This window comes from Ictidomys tridecemlineatus, chromosome 8 (assembly GCF_052094955.1).
Source record: "Ictidomys tridecemlineatus isolate mIctTri1 chromosome 8, mIctTri1.hap1, whole genome shotgun sequence".
Taxonomy (NCBI): Eukaryota; Metazoa; Chordata; class Mammalia; order Rodentia; family Sciuridae; genus Ictidomys; species Ictidomys tridecemlineatus.
The window spans coordinates 127,733,899-127,750,743 of NC_135484.1; the positions used below are offsets into that span (position 1 = coordinate 127,733,899).

The window sequence follows — 16,845 nt, forward strand, 5'->3', positions numbered from 1 at the left end:
TAAAAATATATCATGAAAGTAGAATGAAAAACAATAGAGTGAATGAATAGGATCAATCGTAAGGAGGAGGTTAAGATTAAGGGGTGGAAGGTACTAGGGAATAAAATTGATCAAATTATGTTATATGCAATGTCATAATGAAACTCACTGGTCTATATAATTACTATGCACCAGTGAAAAAGAAAAAAAAAATGAGAAAGCAGTCAGTTCTCCCATGACGGGTAAGAACCACATGTTAAATTGGACAACCTACCAGGCACGGTCCCTAGCCACATTGCCATTGCTTAATTAAACAGAAGGGGGCAGATGCTAGGAGCCACTGCAAAAGTATTACATTCATATGGAAATTGGACTCCTACTGTTCACCTAGGCCCATTTGGGGACTCAAGTTACAAGACTCCCGGAGAGTTCCCATTGGTTGGGGAAGGATGGGAGGAGGGTGTTCCGGGGGAAGTGGAGCCCCCGTGTCCGGTAGAGACACACGTGTGTGTGGACCAGCTTGTTAGGGGGACGCACACGGCCTCTCACAAAATAAAACTTTGTTTCAGTTTGATTGGCTTGTGTTTTTGTGCTCAGCCGGGTTGCAGGATCGCAAGCCGGCGTGCACTGACAGCGACCCGCGGAAGCGCCCAGCAGGAAGGCGGCAGGTGAAAACAGCAGCGGGCAGGAGCGGAGCTAAGGCTCACGCGGCCCCCGCTGTGCAGCCTGCAGCAGAAAGCACTAGCAGAAAAACCAAAAAAAGTATTTAATTTTTTTCCCTCAATTCAAAACAGCTAAGATTGAACCAGGCAAGGTGGTGCATGCCTGTAATCCCAAAAGCTCAGAGGCTAAGGCAGAAGGATTACAAGTTCAAAGCCAGCCTCAGCAAAAGTGAGGCTCTAAGCAACTCAGTAAGATTCTGTCTCTAAATAAAATACAAAATAGGGCTGGGGATATGGCTCTCAGTGGCCCAGTGCCTCTGAGTTCAATTCCCACTACCTCCCCCCCCCCAAAAAAAAATATATATATATATATATATCTAAGATTGTTTAACATCAAAGTCTTCTTACTTCCCATGGAGATGATATAATTATTATGCTGATTAATTGAGGTTGGACAAGTCCAACCTTTTGGGTTTTTTTTTTCCTTTATGCTGATTCTTTTTATTTAAGTGTAACATTGGTATTCATTTTGACATAATTATAAAGGCATAGAATGTAATTTGCTCTTGTCCCTAGTATTTCCTATTTCCCTCCCCACCTCCCTCCCCCTGCTCCCTTTACTCTAGTGATCTATCTGCTATTTACTTTTAGTTTTCTTCTCTTTTTTCTGTCTTGTGGATATACATGAGTGTGAGATTCACTGTGGTATAATCAGTTGTGTACACAGGTGGACAAGTCTACCCTGATGGTTCTTATACCTCCAGATTTTCTCCTCCTTCTTCTAATATGGATAGCTTAATACTTTCTTTTTAATATTTCAGTAACGAGTTGCAGCAGTACTCCTGAAAATGAATCATGTGATTCCTCAGCACCATGTCACATCTACTAACACAACACTTCATTTTGATAGCTTCTTCAGTTGATTTCTATGCAAGATAAAATTTGAAAACCTTTATGTTGGAGTTGCCAAATCACAGAAACTTATTTTTCTAATTTATCCTCATCAAAACCCAAGAAGATAGTTTTTTTTCAGTTCTCAGAAAGTTCAGTTTCAGAAGGACTAGTTTACTTGTTAAAGGTAACTGTCTTTAACTTAGTTTCATAAAAAAAAAATGGGTTCACCTTTTGCCTGAACATTTATATTATTTCTCCCACAACTTATTGCACAAATATCTTCCATGATTGAATGTCTAATATATAATTATAGTTTGCCATTTCTTGTAACTCTGACTTTTTGCTACCCTACTATATGTGAAATGAACTAAAGAGGATGGCACTGATTAACAAAAGTCACCCCGAAGAGTTCATTCTACTAGGCTTTGCTCACCGCCCTTGGTTAGAACTTCCTTTATTCATTATTCTTCTCATAACATACCCAATGGCCATGATTGGAAACATTGCCATCATTCTGGTATCTAAGTTAGACACTCATCTACACAGTCCCATGTATTTCTTCCTCACCAACCTCTCCTTCTTAGACATGTGTTACACCACAAGCATTGTGCCTCAGATGCTGTTTAACTTGGGAACTTCTAAGAAGACCATCAGTTATTTGGGGTGTATAGTTCAGCTTTATTTCTTTAGCATAATGGGGAGCACAGAATGTCTGCTCTTGGCTCTCATGTCTTTTGATCGCTATGTGGCCATCTGCAGACCTCTACACTACATCTTCATCATGAATCAGCGAGTCTGCATCCTATTAGTATCCATTGTGTGGCTGACTGGGATGATCTATGCAATCTCTGAAGCTTCTGTTACAGTAAAATTGCCACTGTGTGGCATCAATAAACTGGATCACTTGTTGTGTGAGATTCCAGTTCTGATAAAGGCTGCCTGTGGGGAAAAGGAGGCTAATGAGCTCACACTCTCTGTGGTATGCATTTTTATAGTGGCTGTTCCTCTGTGTTTAATTCTTGCCTCCTATGCTAGTATTGGACATGCCATATTTAAAATCAAATCTTCTGAAGGAAGGAAAAAGGCCTTTGGGACATGTTCCTCTCATCTAATTGTAGTTTTCTTATTTTATGGCCCAGTCATTAGCATGTACCTTCAGCCTCCCTCTTCCACCTCAAGAGACCAGCCTAAGTTCATGGCTCTATTCTATGGAGTAGTGACCCCTACACTCAATCCCTTCATCTATACCCTAAGGAATAAAGATGTGAAAGGGGCATTAGGCAAAGTGATGTGGAGCATTTTCAGACCCAAATGACAGTTGTAAACATGAAATGAAATTATTAAACACTGTAGGTTTATATGGATTTCTCTAATAACTCATTCTAGTATCATAAATCTGAGTTAGATGTTCTTCTTGCAAGATATGTAATATTTATCGTGTGCTTTATAATAATGTTAGGCAAGAATTATGCTCAGCTAATACACAACATTATGAGCACTCTTTGAAAATACATTAAAATAATTCCATTCAGAAAGATACTGAAATTGTGATGAATATTAACATATTCATATCATAAAGTGTGTTAAAATAACAATACAAATTATAAGTTCATTAGTTCAATATAAACCCTATAAAAATAGCATGTCACCATTCTCAAATGGGCTTCCTGTCACCTTTACCCAAGAAATATTTTCTTATTTCTCTGGGTGTTTATCCCAAGTCTCTGTGAGCAGCATGGCTATAACTTGACTTTCTGTGTGAAGCACTCTATGTTTTCAAATAATCATCATTCTTAAAAGTTTATCAAACTTTATTTATGTAAATACCATTGTTCCTTTAAAGATACATTGTAGAGGGTGTAGTAGCACAGATTTGTAATCTCAGTGATTTGGAAGACTGGGAAAGGAGAATTGTAACTTCAAGACCAGCCTTAGTAATTTAGGGATATCCTGTCTTAAAATAAAAATGGGCTGGGGGTGTACCTCAGTGTAAGAGTGCTCGAGGGTTCAATATTTGTGTATTTGTTTTATTTACTAACACACACAGAGAAAATGAATTGTAAGAGCTGCAAGTATAGCTCAATGGCAGAATATTTACCTGCTGTGCTCAAAGCCCTTAATTTATTCCCCAGCACTAAAAGAAAAAAGAAAAAAAAAAACCAATGTAATTAACAAGAAAGTTGTGTTTCATTTTTAATCTAATTAGTCACATTAAACATTAATATAAAGAGATAAAATATGGATGTTTCTTAATGTTCCTTTCAAATACCATAAGCATATGTCTTCTGAATCAGTGAGAGTACAAGGAAGTGATGGTAACAAACATAATGAATGTCAATCTGGCAACATTTCTGTGCATAAACTGAAACAACGAGGAATGCCTTTGAAATCTGAAAAAAAAAATCAATAGGAAAAAGAAATAATTTATATTTCTGGGATTAAAAACACCTCAATTATTGTAGCAAGCAATATTAGGGTTTTTAACTGATTTAAATTTGAATGCAAATAGTGTTCAAAATTTGATTCATTAAAAGATAAATGGAGGTCTGGGACTGCAGCTCAGTGGTAGAGCTCGTGCCTCACATGTATGAGGCACTGGGTTCAATCCTCAGCACGACATAAAAATAAATAAATAAAAATATTGTGTCCATAAACAACTAATATATATATATATATATATATATATATATGATATATATATATATATATATATATATGATAAAGGGAGTCCTAAAATTGTAATCACACTCTGTCTTTTTAAAATGTATCTCCTCTAAAATTCACATATCCAAACTTAATGTCCAATGGACCACATTAAGAAACCTATAAGAGATGACAAGAACATGAGGGCTTCTGCACTAAGAATGAGATTAAGAAGACTTGACAGAGAATTGGATTTTTTTGTGCCCTCTGCTTTCCACAATGTGAGGACAAAGTGATCCTCCCCTCCATTGAATACAATAAACAAATCTCTGTCTTGGTAACTGAGACTGGGGTCCCTACCAGTCATTAAATGTACTGATGCCTTACTTTGGACTCTCAGCTTTATAATGAGAAAAAAATTGCTATTGTTTACAAATTACAGAGTCTCAGGTATTTGTAATATCATAAATGGACTAAGACATACTAAAAATTTAAAACTCATCATAAATTTATTTATCATTTATGAGAACCACTTAAGGACTTTGTAGTTATGTAAATTGAGCATATATTTTGTGAATCCAACATAATAGGCAGTGAGAAACTGAATACTGTAAGAAAAATAAGAGATTATTTTTGTTATGTTATTCTGAAAAACAATCAGGTGCAAGCCAGATCCACTCTTTGAAGAGTGCTGGCCCAATTCTCAATGGATTTATATTATAGTATGTTCAGTTTAGAAAAAAACTATAAATAACCTTTAAAACTGACTGTTTTTTGAATAATTCCTCTACTATTTTTTTTTAAATTTTGTGCACACACACATTCACACAAATGAAATATAAATTTTGTGATGTTAAACATTATTTTTTTTACATAAGGTATCCTTTGTCTACCTTAGTTTTACACACAGAAAAAGTATTTTTTATTCTGGGGTCAAAATCCAGTAAAATTTGTGTCAAAAATATAACCACACAGACTGATTATAGCTATCCTATTTTACTCTGCTTTGGGCTACTTAATGTGTATACTACTTTCTAAGCCGTTGAAGATGACTTATTTCATAAATGTGAGTGATGTCCAGATTGTGAAAACTCTGGACTTTCTAAGAATTATATATCAAAATATCGGAAAAAATATTTTCAGAAGTGATGAAGAAAACCACAGAAATATTTTATTTATGTAGAATACTTCACATGTCCCTGGCACATATGTTCAGGATACTCTACCATAAAGCATAGTTTGATTAGTTTTTGAGAAGCTATATTGAAGAAAAGGCACATATTATCTCTGAAGGCAAAAAGGTGCTGTGCTTTTAAAGTAAAGCATGAGTAATTCTAAGATTACCTTTTCAAGGAAGATAATTAAAAGCTTTTCTCATTTTCCTAAGCAAGCAAGGCTTTCCTGAAGAACAAATGGAAGACAGCAAAATATTTAAACACTTAAAAATAAAATAAAGAATACAGTCATGCATTTATAAAATTATTTAGGGCATCAAGATTAAAAAATAAAAGAAAATGTTTTTACAATAGTTTTCTCCATTCAAGAGATTTCCTCGGATCTCTGTAACATAGCATAATAACTGAATAAGTGGCTTTTTCAAACTCCAAATTATACACAGGGGAATGATTAAAATAAATGCATTTTGTGATTCTTGTTCAATAAACACCTTTATGACTAATGAAAATCTAATTCTTTCAAATTTTGAATCTCAGATCCCAAAGCCTTGGATATGTCCTAGAGACCACTGAGGAATGAGGTTTGGGTGGAGAAGTGTTAGATACATCTCTAGGGAAATATATACCATATTTAAAGAAAGGATACTAGATAGCAACTAGGGCAGTAGTTACCTCTGTTTCTATTTCTATATTCACATTGTTATCAAAAAAATGTTTATGTTGACTAAATATTCAACTCCTTTAAAAATAAACACAAAATCAAACTTCAATATAAAGTGTAGTATATTTAAAAATTTATTCTACATAAAACTAATGTCTACACCTTTTATTGGTATCATATCAAACACTTTTAACTTTTTCTGTATATACCCATTTTTAACTATTGACCTTAGGTCTAAACACCTTTTCATATACTCTTTCAATTATTTTACACTTAGAATGTCTCACTTTATTCACACAGAAGAAAATTCAATCCATTCATTAGACTCTAACTCTATTTTCCATTACACTTCTTTTTCCAGCAACACATTGTGTTCCAGCTCTGAAATCAACATCAGCTCCTATAGCCAATTGAGAATGCACTGCAATGCCTTCATTACTTAACTTTCCTGCATTCTCTCCCTTTGTATATTTGTTTTATTTTAATGTTCAATAACAACTTCCAGCTTTCTGATTTCTAAATTCTTATCTAAAATGAACTATAATAGGACGTACTACATGATAAAATATACTTTCAGGAATATGTTTTTAGAACAGAAGAGGAAGAATAAGACCCTAAAAAATGAAAATTTAGAAATGTTTTTTAGTGTCAGGAACTAAAATTGTAATACTTATTAGGAATTTATAGGAACATATCACTGAATGAGGAAACATCAGAATAAAGGAGATAACAAGGAGAATTCATAAATACCAAAAAGTGCCATGAGTTATTGATTGTGTTAGATACTTTGCATTTGCAATCTTATTTTATTTCTCAAGGATCTTCCTATGTAGCTATTATCCACATTTATATAAAATGAACTTGAGGTACATTGATTCTATTATGTTTTGTTTTCATTCAAATAATCAACAGCAGTTTTTCATTGACAGATAACATTATACGTTCTCATTGTATACAACAAGATGTTTTTAAGTATATGTTCATTATGGAATGATGAAATTTATTATAAACTTTCAATTACCAAACATCAATGCTTTTTCCACTTTTGTAAAATAAGATATTTACAAAGATGTTGACAATTTAAGACTATGCATCCAAAACCATCAGTAATCTACTAAGTTTCAAGTTGAAGAATATATAAGGCAGTATGTAAAGGTGAAATGGGAATATATATTGAACAGTACCAGGGACCAAAAGCATGGGTAATGTTAAAAAATGTATATTTCAATAGGTTATAGAACTTTAAAAGATTTGAGTTTTTGACCTTGATTTTAGGATTACATTTAACAATGAAAATTAGTTTGGAATAGGAAAACACTTAGAATTGATTAATATGGTTATTGTAACCATTAATGCAATAAGTAATGATGTCCTTGACTAGGAGAAGAGTAGTGTAAGTATAAAAGAGATGGAATCATGTGAGATACTGATATGGGAGTTTGACAGAGAAATTTTATTAAATGTGAGTCCTCTGAGAAAGAGATGAATGAAAGATAAGGGTGATGCTTTAATTCTAGAGGACTGAACAGGAGTTGCAGATTTTTTTTTCCCAAAAATTTTTTTCCAAGAAAAGTAGTTTTTGAGAAGATGGCAGAACAAAATGATCAAATAGGATTTTTCAGCAATTGTCCCTCCACAGAAACATAAATTGGAACAATTATTAACATGCAAAAATATATTCGCAAGACCAAAAGAAACCAGGTGAAAAAATGTAGTACCTGGCTATTATATAATAATAAGATACAGTGAACTTCTTAGGAAATACAATTTTACATTACACATGTCACAACTTCCTTAATCTCTGGCAGTACCGCATGTTGAAAGAGAAAGGGAGGAGGAAGGAGATATGAAGGCAGAGGTATAGACTTTCCCAAATGAACTCATCTCTACTAAATGGAGATTCATCTCCACTAGAAGTATTTTACTAGAAATACTACAGGAAATTCTTCAAGTGGAAGGATATTAATAAGTATCATGAAATTTTCCAAAAGTACAAAATTTACTGATGACACTACTTATGCAGTCCCTTCAGGATACTGTAATACTATAATGTTGAAATGTAAACCACTTATGTCTTTACTATAAATATTATTTAATAATAAGTACAATAGTTTGTTACAGGACATGCAATATAATAAAGTATAAATTGTAAAATCCCAAATGCAAAATGTGGGAAGTGACAAAGTAAAAGTGTAGAGGTTTTTAATATGATCAAAGTTAAGTTGTTATCAATTTAAAATATGCTGTTACAACTATGAGATGTTTTCATAAAGCTCACGGCAGTCAGGAAGTGACAACTTATAATAAACATACAAAGAATAAAAAGCATTGAGTAACTGATTACAAAACCAGGCAAAGACACATCAAAGAAAGAAAACTTCAGACCAATATCTCTAATGAACATAGATGCAAAAATTCTCAATAAAGTTCTGGAAAATTGAACGTGGAAACTTCTCAAAAATATCATGATCGAGTAGGACTCATCCCAGGGATAAAAGTTGGCTCAACATATGGAAATCAATAAATGTAATTCATCACATCAATATACTCAAAGATAAGAATCATATGATCATCCCAATAGATTCAGAAAACACATTTCACAAAATGCAGCATCCTTTCATATTCAAAACACTAGAAAAACTAGAGATAACAGAAAAATATTTTGACATTATAAAGGCTATCTATGCTAAGCCCCAGGCCAACATCATTCTAAATGAAGAAAAATTAAAGGCATTTCCTCTAAAATCTGGAACAAGACAGTGATACCCTATTTAACCACTTCTATTTAACATACTTCTTGAAACACTGGCCACAGCAATTAGACAGATAACAGAAATTAAAGGGATATGCATAGGAAAATAAAAACTTAAATTAGTACTATTTGCTGATGATAAGATCCTATATCTAGAAGGCCCAAAAAGTTCCACCAGCAAACTTCTAAAACTAATAAATGAATTCAGCAAAGTAGCAGAATATAAAATCAATACCCATAAATCAAAGGCATTTCTAAATATTGGTGACAAATCCTCTGAGAGGGAAATGAGGAAACCTATCCCATTACAATAGCCTCAAAAAGTAAATAAATAAATACTAGGGAATTGACTTAACAAAAAAGGTGAAAGATCTATACAATGAAAACTACAGAACCCTAAAAAGAGAAATCAAAGAAGACCTCAGAAGATGGAAAGATCTACCTTGCTCTTGGATAGGCAGAATTAATATTGTCAACATGACCACACTACCAAAAGCATTATACAGATTTAATGCAATTCCAATCAAAATCCTAATGATATTCCTCATAGAAATAGAAAAAGCAATCATGAAGTTTACTGGAAAAATAAGAAACACAGAATAGCTAAAGCAATCCTTAGCAGGAAGAGTAAAGCAGGTGGCATCACTATACCAGACCTTAAACTGTACTATAGAGCAATAATAACAAAAAGAACATGGTATTGGCACCAAAACAGACTGGTAGACCAATGGTACAGAATAGAGGACATAGAGACTAGCCCACAAAATTACAATTATTGTATGTTAGACAAAGGCATCAAAAACATACATTGGAGAAAAGATAACCTATTCAACAAATGGTGCAGGGAAAACTGGAAATCCATATTCAAAAAATAAAATTAAACCCATATCTCTTACTATGCACAAAACTCAACTCAAAATGGGCCAAGGATCTAGCAATTAAATCAGAGACCCTGCCTCTAATAGAAGAAAAGTAGGCCCTAATCTCCATCATGTGGGATTAGGCCCCAACTTTCTTAATAAGACTCCTATAGTGTAAGAATTAAAATCAAGAATCAATAAATGAGATGGACTCAAACTAAAAAGTTTTTTCTCAGCAAAAGAAACGATCTGTGAGGTAAATAGAGAGCCTACATCTTGGGAGCAAATTTTTACCCCTCACACATCAGATAGAGCACTAATCTCTAGGGTATATAAAAAACTCAAAAAGCTAAACAACAAAAAACAACTAACCCAATCAATAAATGGGCCAAGGAACTGAACAGACACATCTCAGAAGATGATATACAATCAATCAACAAATATATGAAAAAATGTTCATCGTATCTATCAATTAGAGAAATGCAAATCAAATCTACTCTAAAATTTCATCTTACTCCAGTCAAAATGGCAGCTATTATGAAGACAAAAAACAACAAGTGTTGGCAAGAATGTATGGGAAAAGGTACACTCGAACATTGCTGGTGGGACTGCAAATTGGTGCAACCAATATGGAAAGTATTATGGAGATTCCTTGGAAATCTGAAAATGGAACAACCATTTGACCCAGCTATCCCTCTCCTTCATCTATACCCAAAGGACTTAAAAATAGCATACCACAGGGACACAGCAACATCAATATTTATAGCAGCACAATTCATAATAGTTAAACTGTGGAGCCAACCTAGAGGCCCTTCAGTGGATGAATGGATTTTTAAAAAGTGGCATATATACACAATGGAATATTACTCAGCAATAAAAAAGAATAAAATCATGGTATTTGCAGGTAAATGGATAGATTAGAGAAGATAATGCTAAGTGAAGTTAGCCAATCCCAAAATAACAAAAGCTGAATGTTTTCTCTGATATAAAGTGACTGACTCATAGTGAGGTATAGAGCTGGAGCATGGGAGGAATAGATGAACTCCAGATAGGGCAGAGGGGTGGGAGGCAAAGGGAGGTGGCAGGAGTTAGAAATGATGGTGGAATGTGATGGACATCATTATCCAAAGTACATGTATGAAGACATGAATGGTGTGAACAATAAAAGAAAACAGCAAAAAATAAAGAAAGAAACAAAATAAATTTAAAAAAAGAAAAAATGTGTACCAACCAACATTACAATACCCAGCAAAATTATTATTCAGAATTGAAATATGATATGTCAAGAGCCTTGTAATGATTTGAACAACCAATAAAAAAAAGTAAAAAAAAATAAAATAAAATAAAATAAACATGAGTAATGTATGCAAATAACTGAAAGAAATGAAAATGTTCTTGGAGAGAAAATCACTTGAACATAGAGTAAAACAGTATAAAAGAAAGGTTCTATTAAACAACTAGAAAACAATTTCAAAAGTAACAGTACAAAGTTTCCGCATCTCAATTACCTATAATATACAAATATTAAATTCCCCAACAAAAGATATATGGTGAGTGAATAATTAAAAGAAAAAATACAAGACCTCCCTCTGCCCAAGAGTTAACCTGACTGAAAGCATGGAAAAATAGTTCATACAATTACAAACCAAAAGACAGAGGTATATCTATACCTATAGCAGACAATATAAACTTAAACTCAAAAATTGTAACAAGAAATAAAGAAGGTCATAAAATAATGATAAGGATGTGAGTATATCAAGGAGATATTTACAGTTATGAATATATATGCCACAAATTATAGAGCATCTAAATGTATAATCTAAATATAGACAGGTATAAAAGGAGAGATATCCAGAAATACAATAACAGCAAGGGAATTCACCACCTCAGCTTCAGTAATAGAGATCATCCAGATAGAAAACAATTAACAAAAATTTAAAAATAGGATATAAAATTTACTCTGTAATGAATGGACAAACACATGTACAGAACATTCCACTTATAAATGAAGTATATATTTTTCTCAACTGCACATTGAATATCCTTTAGAATAGATCCAATATTCAGCCACAGAACAAGTCTTAATAAATTTGAGAAGACTGAAATTATACCAAGTATTTTTTTCTGGCAGAAATAAGATAATGCCTACACTACCTAAAAGCATCTCCTTATTTAATTTTATACCTAACAAAATACAAATGAGATTCTTCACAGATACAAAAAGATAAATGGAATGAAAGGATCCAAGATGGTGAAGTAGAGGAGATACTGTTTTGAGGATGTGGGGGAAAAGATACACTCATACACTGTTGGTGGAACTGCAAATTGGTGCAGCCAATTTGGAAAGCAATATGGAGATTCCTTGGAAATCTGGGAATGGAACCCCCATTTGAACAAGCTATTCCTCTTCTCAGACTATACCCAAAGGACTTAAAAAACAGCATACTACAGGGACACAGCCACATCAATGTTTAGAGCAGCACAATTCACAATAGCTAAACTATGGAGCCAAACTAGATGTCCTTCAATGGAAGAATGGATTTAAATATGTGGCATATATACACAATAGAATATTACTCAGCACTAACTAAAAAAGAATAAATCATGGAATTTGCAGGTAAATGAATGGCATTAGAGAAAATAATGCTAAGTTAGCCAATCCCAAAAAAACAAATGCCGAATGTTTTCTCTGATATAAGGGGGGTGACTCATAGTGGGGTAGGGAGGGAGAGCATGGGATGATTAGATTAATTGTAGATAGGGAAGAGGGGTGGGAGGAAATGGGAGGGGGAAGGGGATTGGCAAGGATGGTGGAATGTGATGGTCATCATTTTACAAAATACTTGTATGAAGACTTGAATTTGTTGCCAACACACCTTATATACAAACAGAGATATAAAAATTGTGGTATATATGTGTATTAAGAATTGTAATTCAGGGGCTGGGGATGTGGCCCGGGTTTGATCCTCAGCACCACGTACAAACAGAGATGTTGTGTCCGCCGAAAAAAACTAAAATAAATAAATAAATTCTCTCTCTCTCTCTCTCTCTCTCTCTCTCTCTCTCTCTCTCTCTCTCTCCCTCCCTCTCCTCTCTCTAAAAAGAAAAAAAAATTGTAATGCAAAAAAAAGAATACATGTATAATGGCATAAATTGGCATGAACATAATTCATAAACAGAGATAAGAAAAATCGTGCTCTATATGTGTAATAAGGATTGTAATGCATTCCACTGTTGTTGTATATTTAAATAAATAAATATTTTTTCAAAAATGTTGAGAAAACAAAGATAAATGTCACACAATAAGGCTGTAACCTTATCAGATCAATCCCAAAAAAGACCAGTTTTACCTGAAGGAAGTGATCTCAGTCTGCCTGAGACCGCATAATAAACATGAAATTGTCATCAAAATAAGCAACATGAAGTGTCATAGTATGTACCAATCAGCATTACTTATTGTTCTGATTTATTGTACCCAAGTTAAAAAGTTCTATGGTCTGCCCTGTCCAGTAGGAGCTCTCACTCTACTGATGTATGAATCAGGACAAAAAAAAAGACCTACAACTAAATTTGTTATTTCCAGTTTTGAATAAAACTTGTATATTGGAATGTGAAATAGATGTGGAGCAGAGAGGAATGAGTGGAAAAACTCCACCAAATGAATAATGTGGAAAAATATATATTCATATGGGAATTATAGTTGCCTATTTGATATAATTGAATTTGTTTTTCAAATTGATGTACTCATGAATTGTGTATGCTGTTTTATGCTTAATGTTATCTACATATTAAAATCCTATAGCATGTATGTATGGGAGAGAGAATAAAAGAGAGACCTGCCACTTTATTTCTTCATTGTTGTAAAAACATTCAATATTTAAAAGTTTCTAAGTATCACTTGAATCCCACTCATTGGGAAGTTTGATTTTTATTGATACAACTCATTTAAGGGTCCTTTTATTGTTATGATTACAAATAATTAAATCTTATGTGATATACTCTGAGAGTTAATGAAGTAAATTAAACAAAGAATTCTTGTTAAATGCTCCAGAAACATTTATGCAATCAAGCTCTGGACTTGGAGGATATTATTTATATGTTTAGTATTAATTGCACCAATTTAAATTTAGAATCTTGTGTCTTTGGAAATCAAATGAATTGATTTCAGAACATTAACAAAGAGATTTACTCTAGACCTCACTTCAAGTGGTAACTAATTGTATATTACACGCATTTCCATAGAGAGCTCTGTCCCCAGGAGCTTTCTTTGCTGATTCATCTGGGATAAGGATACATGAACAGCTTGTGAGAAAACAATGTCTAAGAGCCTCTAAAAGCATACAAATTGCAGGCCCATCAATGATTCTCTATATTTTTCAACTATTGCCTCTCTAACCAAGGTTTATTTCTCTTTGACACCCTACATCAGCAGAAATATTAACAGTTGTGAATCTAATTCTTAGATATATATATAAGCTACAGTTTCTTGGTCTTGTTGAAATGTTGAAAAACCCAAGTGTAATCCTTCACTATTCTATTTCTATTGATGAAAATTCACCATAATAAGGTAAGTAAAAAGGCACTTGTTTTTATGGGCCTATTTGAACATTCCCCATCTTATATAAGAGTGAGAATTTCACAGAATACAATTGACTACTAAGGAAAAAACAACATAAATTAAAACATTCATTACTCATGTAGCTTTCTCAAAATGCTAGTGGATTTTGCTACTGTCTGTGCAACCTTTAGCTGAGAAAGGAAATTTGGTTATCTGTTACCAGAACATTCATATAGTTGGCCTTACAAGTTTTGCACTCCATCTTAGATTTGTGGATAGTCAGCACATAATGATGTTTTTCCATTCTTTATAAATCTAACATTTTTGCTATTTCCTTACTACAGTGGAAGCAAATAGAAGAGAATGACTCTCATTAATGAAAGCCACCCAGAAGAGTTCATCCTATTAGGCTTTGCAGACCGTCCTTGGCTAGAGCTTCCTCTATTTGTAATTCTTCTCATAACATACCCAATGGCCATGATGGGAAATTTAACCATTATTCTGGTGTCCAGGTTAGACCCCCATCTACACAGTCCCATGTATTTCTTCCTCACCAACCTCTCCTTCTTAGACATGTGTTACACCACAAGCATTGTGCCTCAGATGCTGTTTAACTTGGGAACTTCTAAGAAGACCATCAGTTATTTGGGGTGTATAGTTCAGCTTTATTTCTTCAGCATGATGGGGGGCACAGAATGTCTGCTCTTGGCTCTCATGTCTTTTGATCGCTATGTGGCCATCTGCAGACCTCTACACTACACCCTCATCATGAATCAGCGCATCCTATTAGTATTCATTGTGTGGCTGACTGGAATGATCTATGCAATCTCTGAAGCTTCTGTTACAGTAAAGTTGCCACTGTGTGACATCAATAAACTGGATCACTTGTTGTGTGAGATTCCAGTTCTGATAAAGGCTGCTTGTGGGGAAAAGGAGGCTAATGAGCTCACACTCTCTGTGGTATGCATTTTAATAGGGGCTGTTCCTCTGTGTTTAATTCTTGCCTCCTATGCTAGTATTGGACATGCCATATTTAAAATCAAATCTTCTGAAGGAAGGAAAAAGGCCTTTGGGACATGTTCATCTCATCTCATTGTAGTTTCCTTATTTTATGGCCCAGGCATTAGCATGTATCTTCAGCCTCTCTCTTCCATATCAAGGGACCAGCCTAAGTTCATGGCTCTCTTCTATGGAGTCATGACCCCTACACTTAATCCCTTCATCTATACCCTGAGGAATAAGGATGTGAAAGGGGCATTAGGCAAACTGATGAGCCGCATTTTCAGTTCCAAGTAATAGTTATTAGGCATGAAATAAAATTATTTAAAATTTATAGTTGATATGGATGTCTTTAATAACCCATTCTGATATCATAATCCAATATCTTCTTGTAAAACATGTACTATTTTACATGTTCTTCTTGTAAAACATGTACTATTTTTCAAATTCTTCATAAATATTTTAAACAAGAATGATACTCAGCTTATATGCTCATGTATAGGCAATCTATTTGTGGTGATATATTAAAAAATAATAATATTTTGGTCTATACATAGTGAAACAGTAACTTTGTTTAGTGGTAGCAAGATAAATCATAAGATAAACTGATTATCTCATGGTAATCCTCACAGCATTAGCATGGAAACCATTCCTTTTCAACTGACTTCTTGTCAGTTCACCTAAGAAATATTTCATCATTCTGAGATTGGTGCATGTCTGTTTGCCTTGTGTGTGAAACACAGTATGCTTTCAAACAATCATGAGTCTCAAAAATTTATCAACCTTGGGCTAGGGATATAGCTCAGTTGGTAGAGTGCTTGCCTTGCATACACAAAGCCCTGGGTTCAAATCCTAGCACTACAAAAAAAATTGTCAATCTCAATTCATGTTGATGCTATTGTTTCTGTGGATCTGAAGGAGCTTTTCTGCATTAAAGATCCTGATCCTGGAGACTATTTGACTCAGGCTGGGTTGAATCAAACAAAAAAAAATCTGGGGTTATCTGAGCTAATGTCATCATGACTATTAGGAAAAGCTCTTGAAATGTATTGGTAAGCTTAGCAGTCCATTCATTATTACATCTGAAACATATACAAATGAGTTTCTTGGTGTGTTTATGATTTTTTTAATTGCCATTAAAGTTCATGTATTCTCTTCCATGACAGAATTTTTGATTAAAGATAATTTGAATACATTTTCCTAGGACAGAATCAGACATATTTAGCTCATAATAATCCATTCTTTTATATCCTTTAAGTAAAAATCATTATTTTAGGTCAACACTTTCTTAAAAATGCATTATAATTTTTACTTAGTGAATAAGTGCACAGTGTTTTGTATGTTAAACTAAAAAATATATATTTAATACAAATATGCATAGAATAAAGATGTTTCTTAATATTCTTTTTAAATATCATAAGCATGCATCTCTTTAGTAAAAGAGAGAACACAAAAGTGCTAATGAAAACTACAACCTAGCAATATTTCTGTGCATAAATTTGAACATCCAGGAATGTCTTTTTTTTGATGCAAAGAATCAAAAAGAAAAATATTTTTTTATTTCTGGAATGAAAAGTCACTTGACTACTTCACCAACCAATATACTTTAAATATTTAAGTTTGGGGTGCAAATGATGTTCAAAATTTGTATCACAAAAGAGT

At 33.6% G+C, this 16,845-nt stretch overlaps 2 protein-coding genes across 2 annotated transcripts; both read left to right on the forward strand.

Annotated features, from left to right (window-relative positions):
* The first annotated feature begins 1,911 nt into the window (after nt 1–1,911).
* Nucleotides 1,912–2,850, forward strand: LOC101978092 (olfactory receptor 2B11). Its single transcript, XM_005342593.1, has one exon. The coding sequence runs from the start codon at nt 1,912–1,914 to the stop codon at nt 2,848–2,850; it is 939 nt and encodes a 312-aa protein (XP_005342650.1).
* Nucleotides 2,851–14,547: 11,697 nt separating this feature from the next.
* On the forward strand, nt 14,548–15,480 carry LOC101977268 (olfactory receptor 2B6). Its single transcript, XM_005342592.2, has one exon. The coding sequence runs from the start codon at nt 14,548–14,550 to the stop codon at nt 15,478–15,480; it is 933 nt and encodes a 310-aa protein (XP_005342649.2).
* The last annotated feature ends 1,365 nt before the right edge of the window (nt 15,481–16,845 follow it).

What these genes read in the sequence shown, in the direction of transcription:
- LOC101977268 (XM_005342592.2), top strand. Translation starts at nt 14,548, where the DNA reads ATGACTCTCATTAATGAAAGCCACCCAGAAGAGTTCATCCTATTAGGC.
- LOC101978092 (XM_005342593.1), top strand. Translation starts at nt 1,912, where the DNA reads ATGGCACTGATTAACAAAAGTCACCCCGAAGAGTTCATTCTACTAGGC.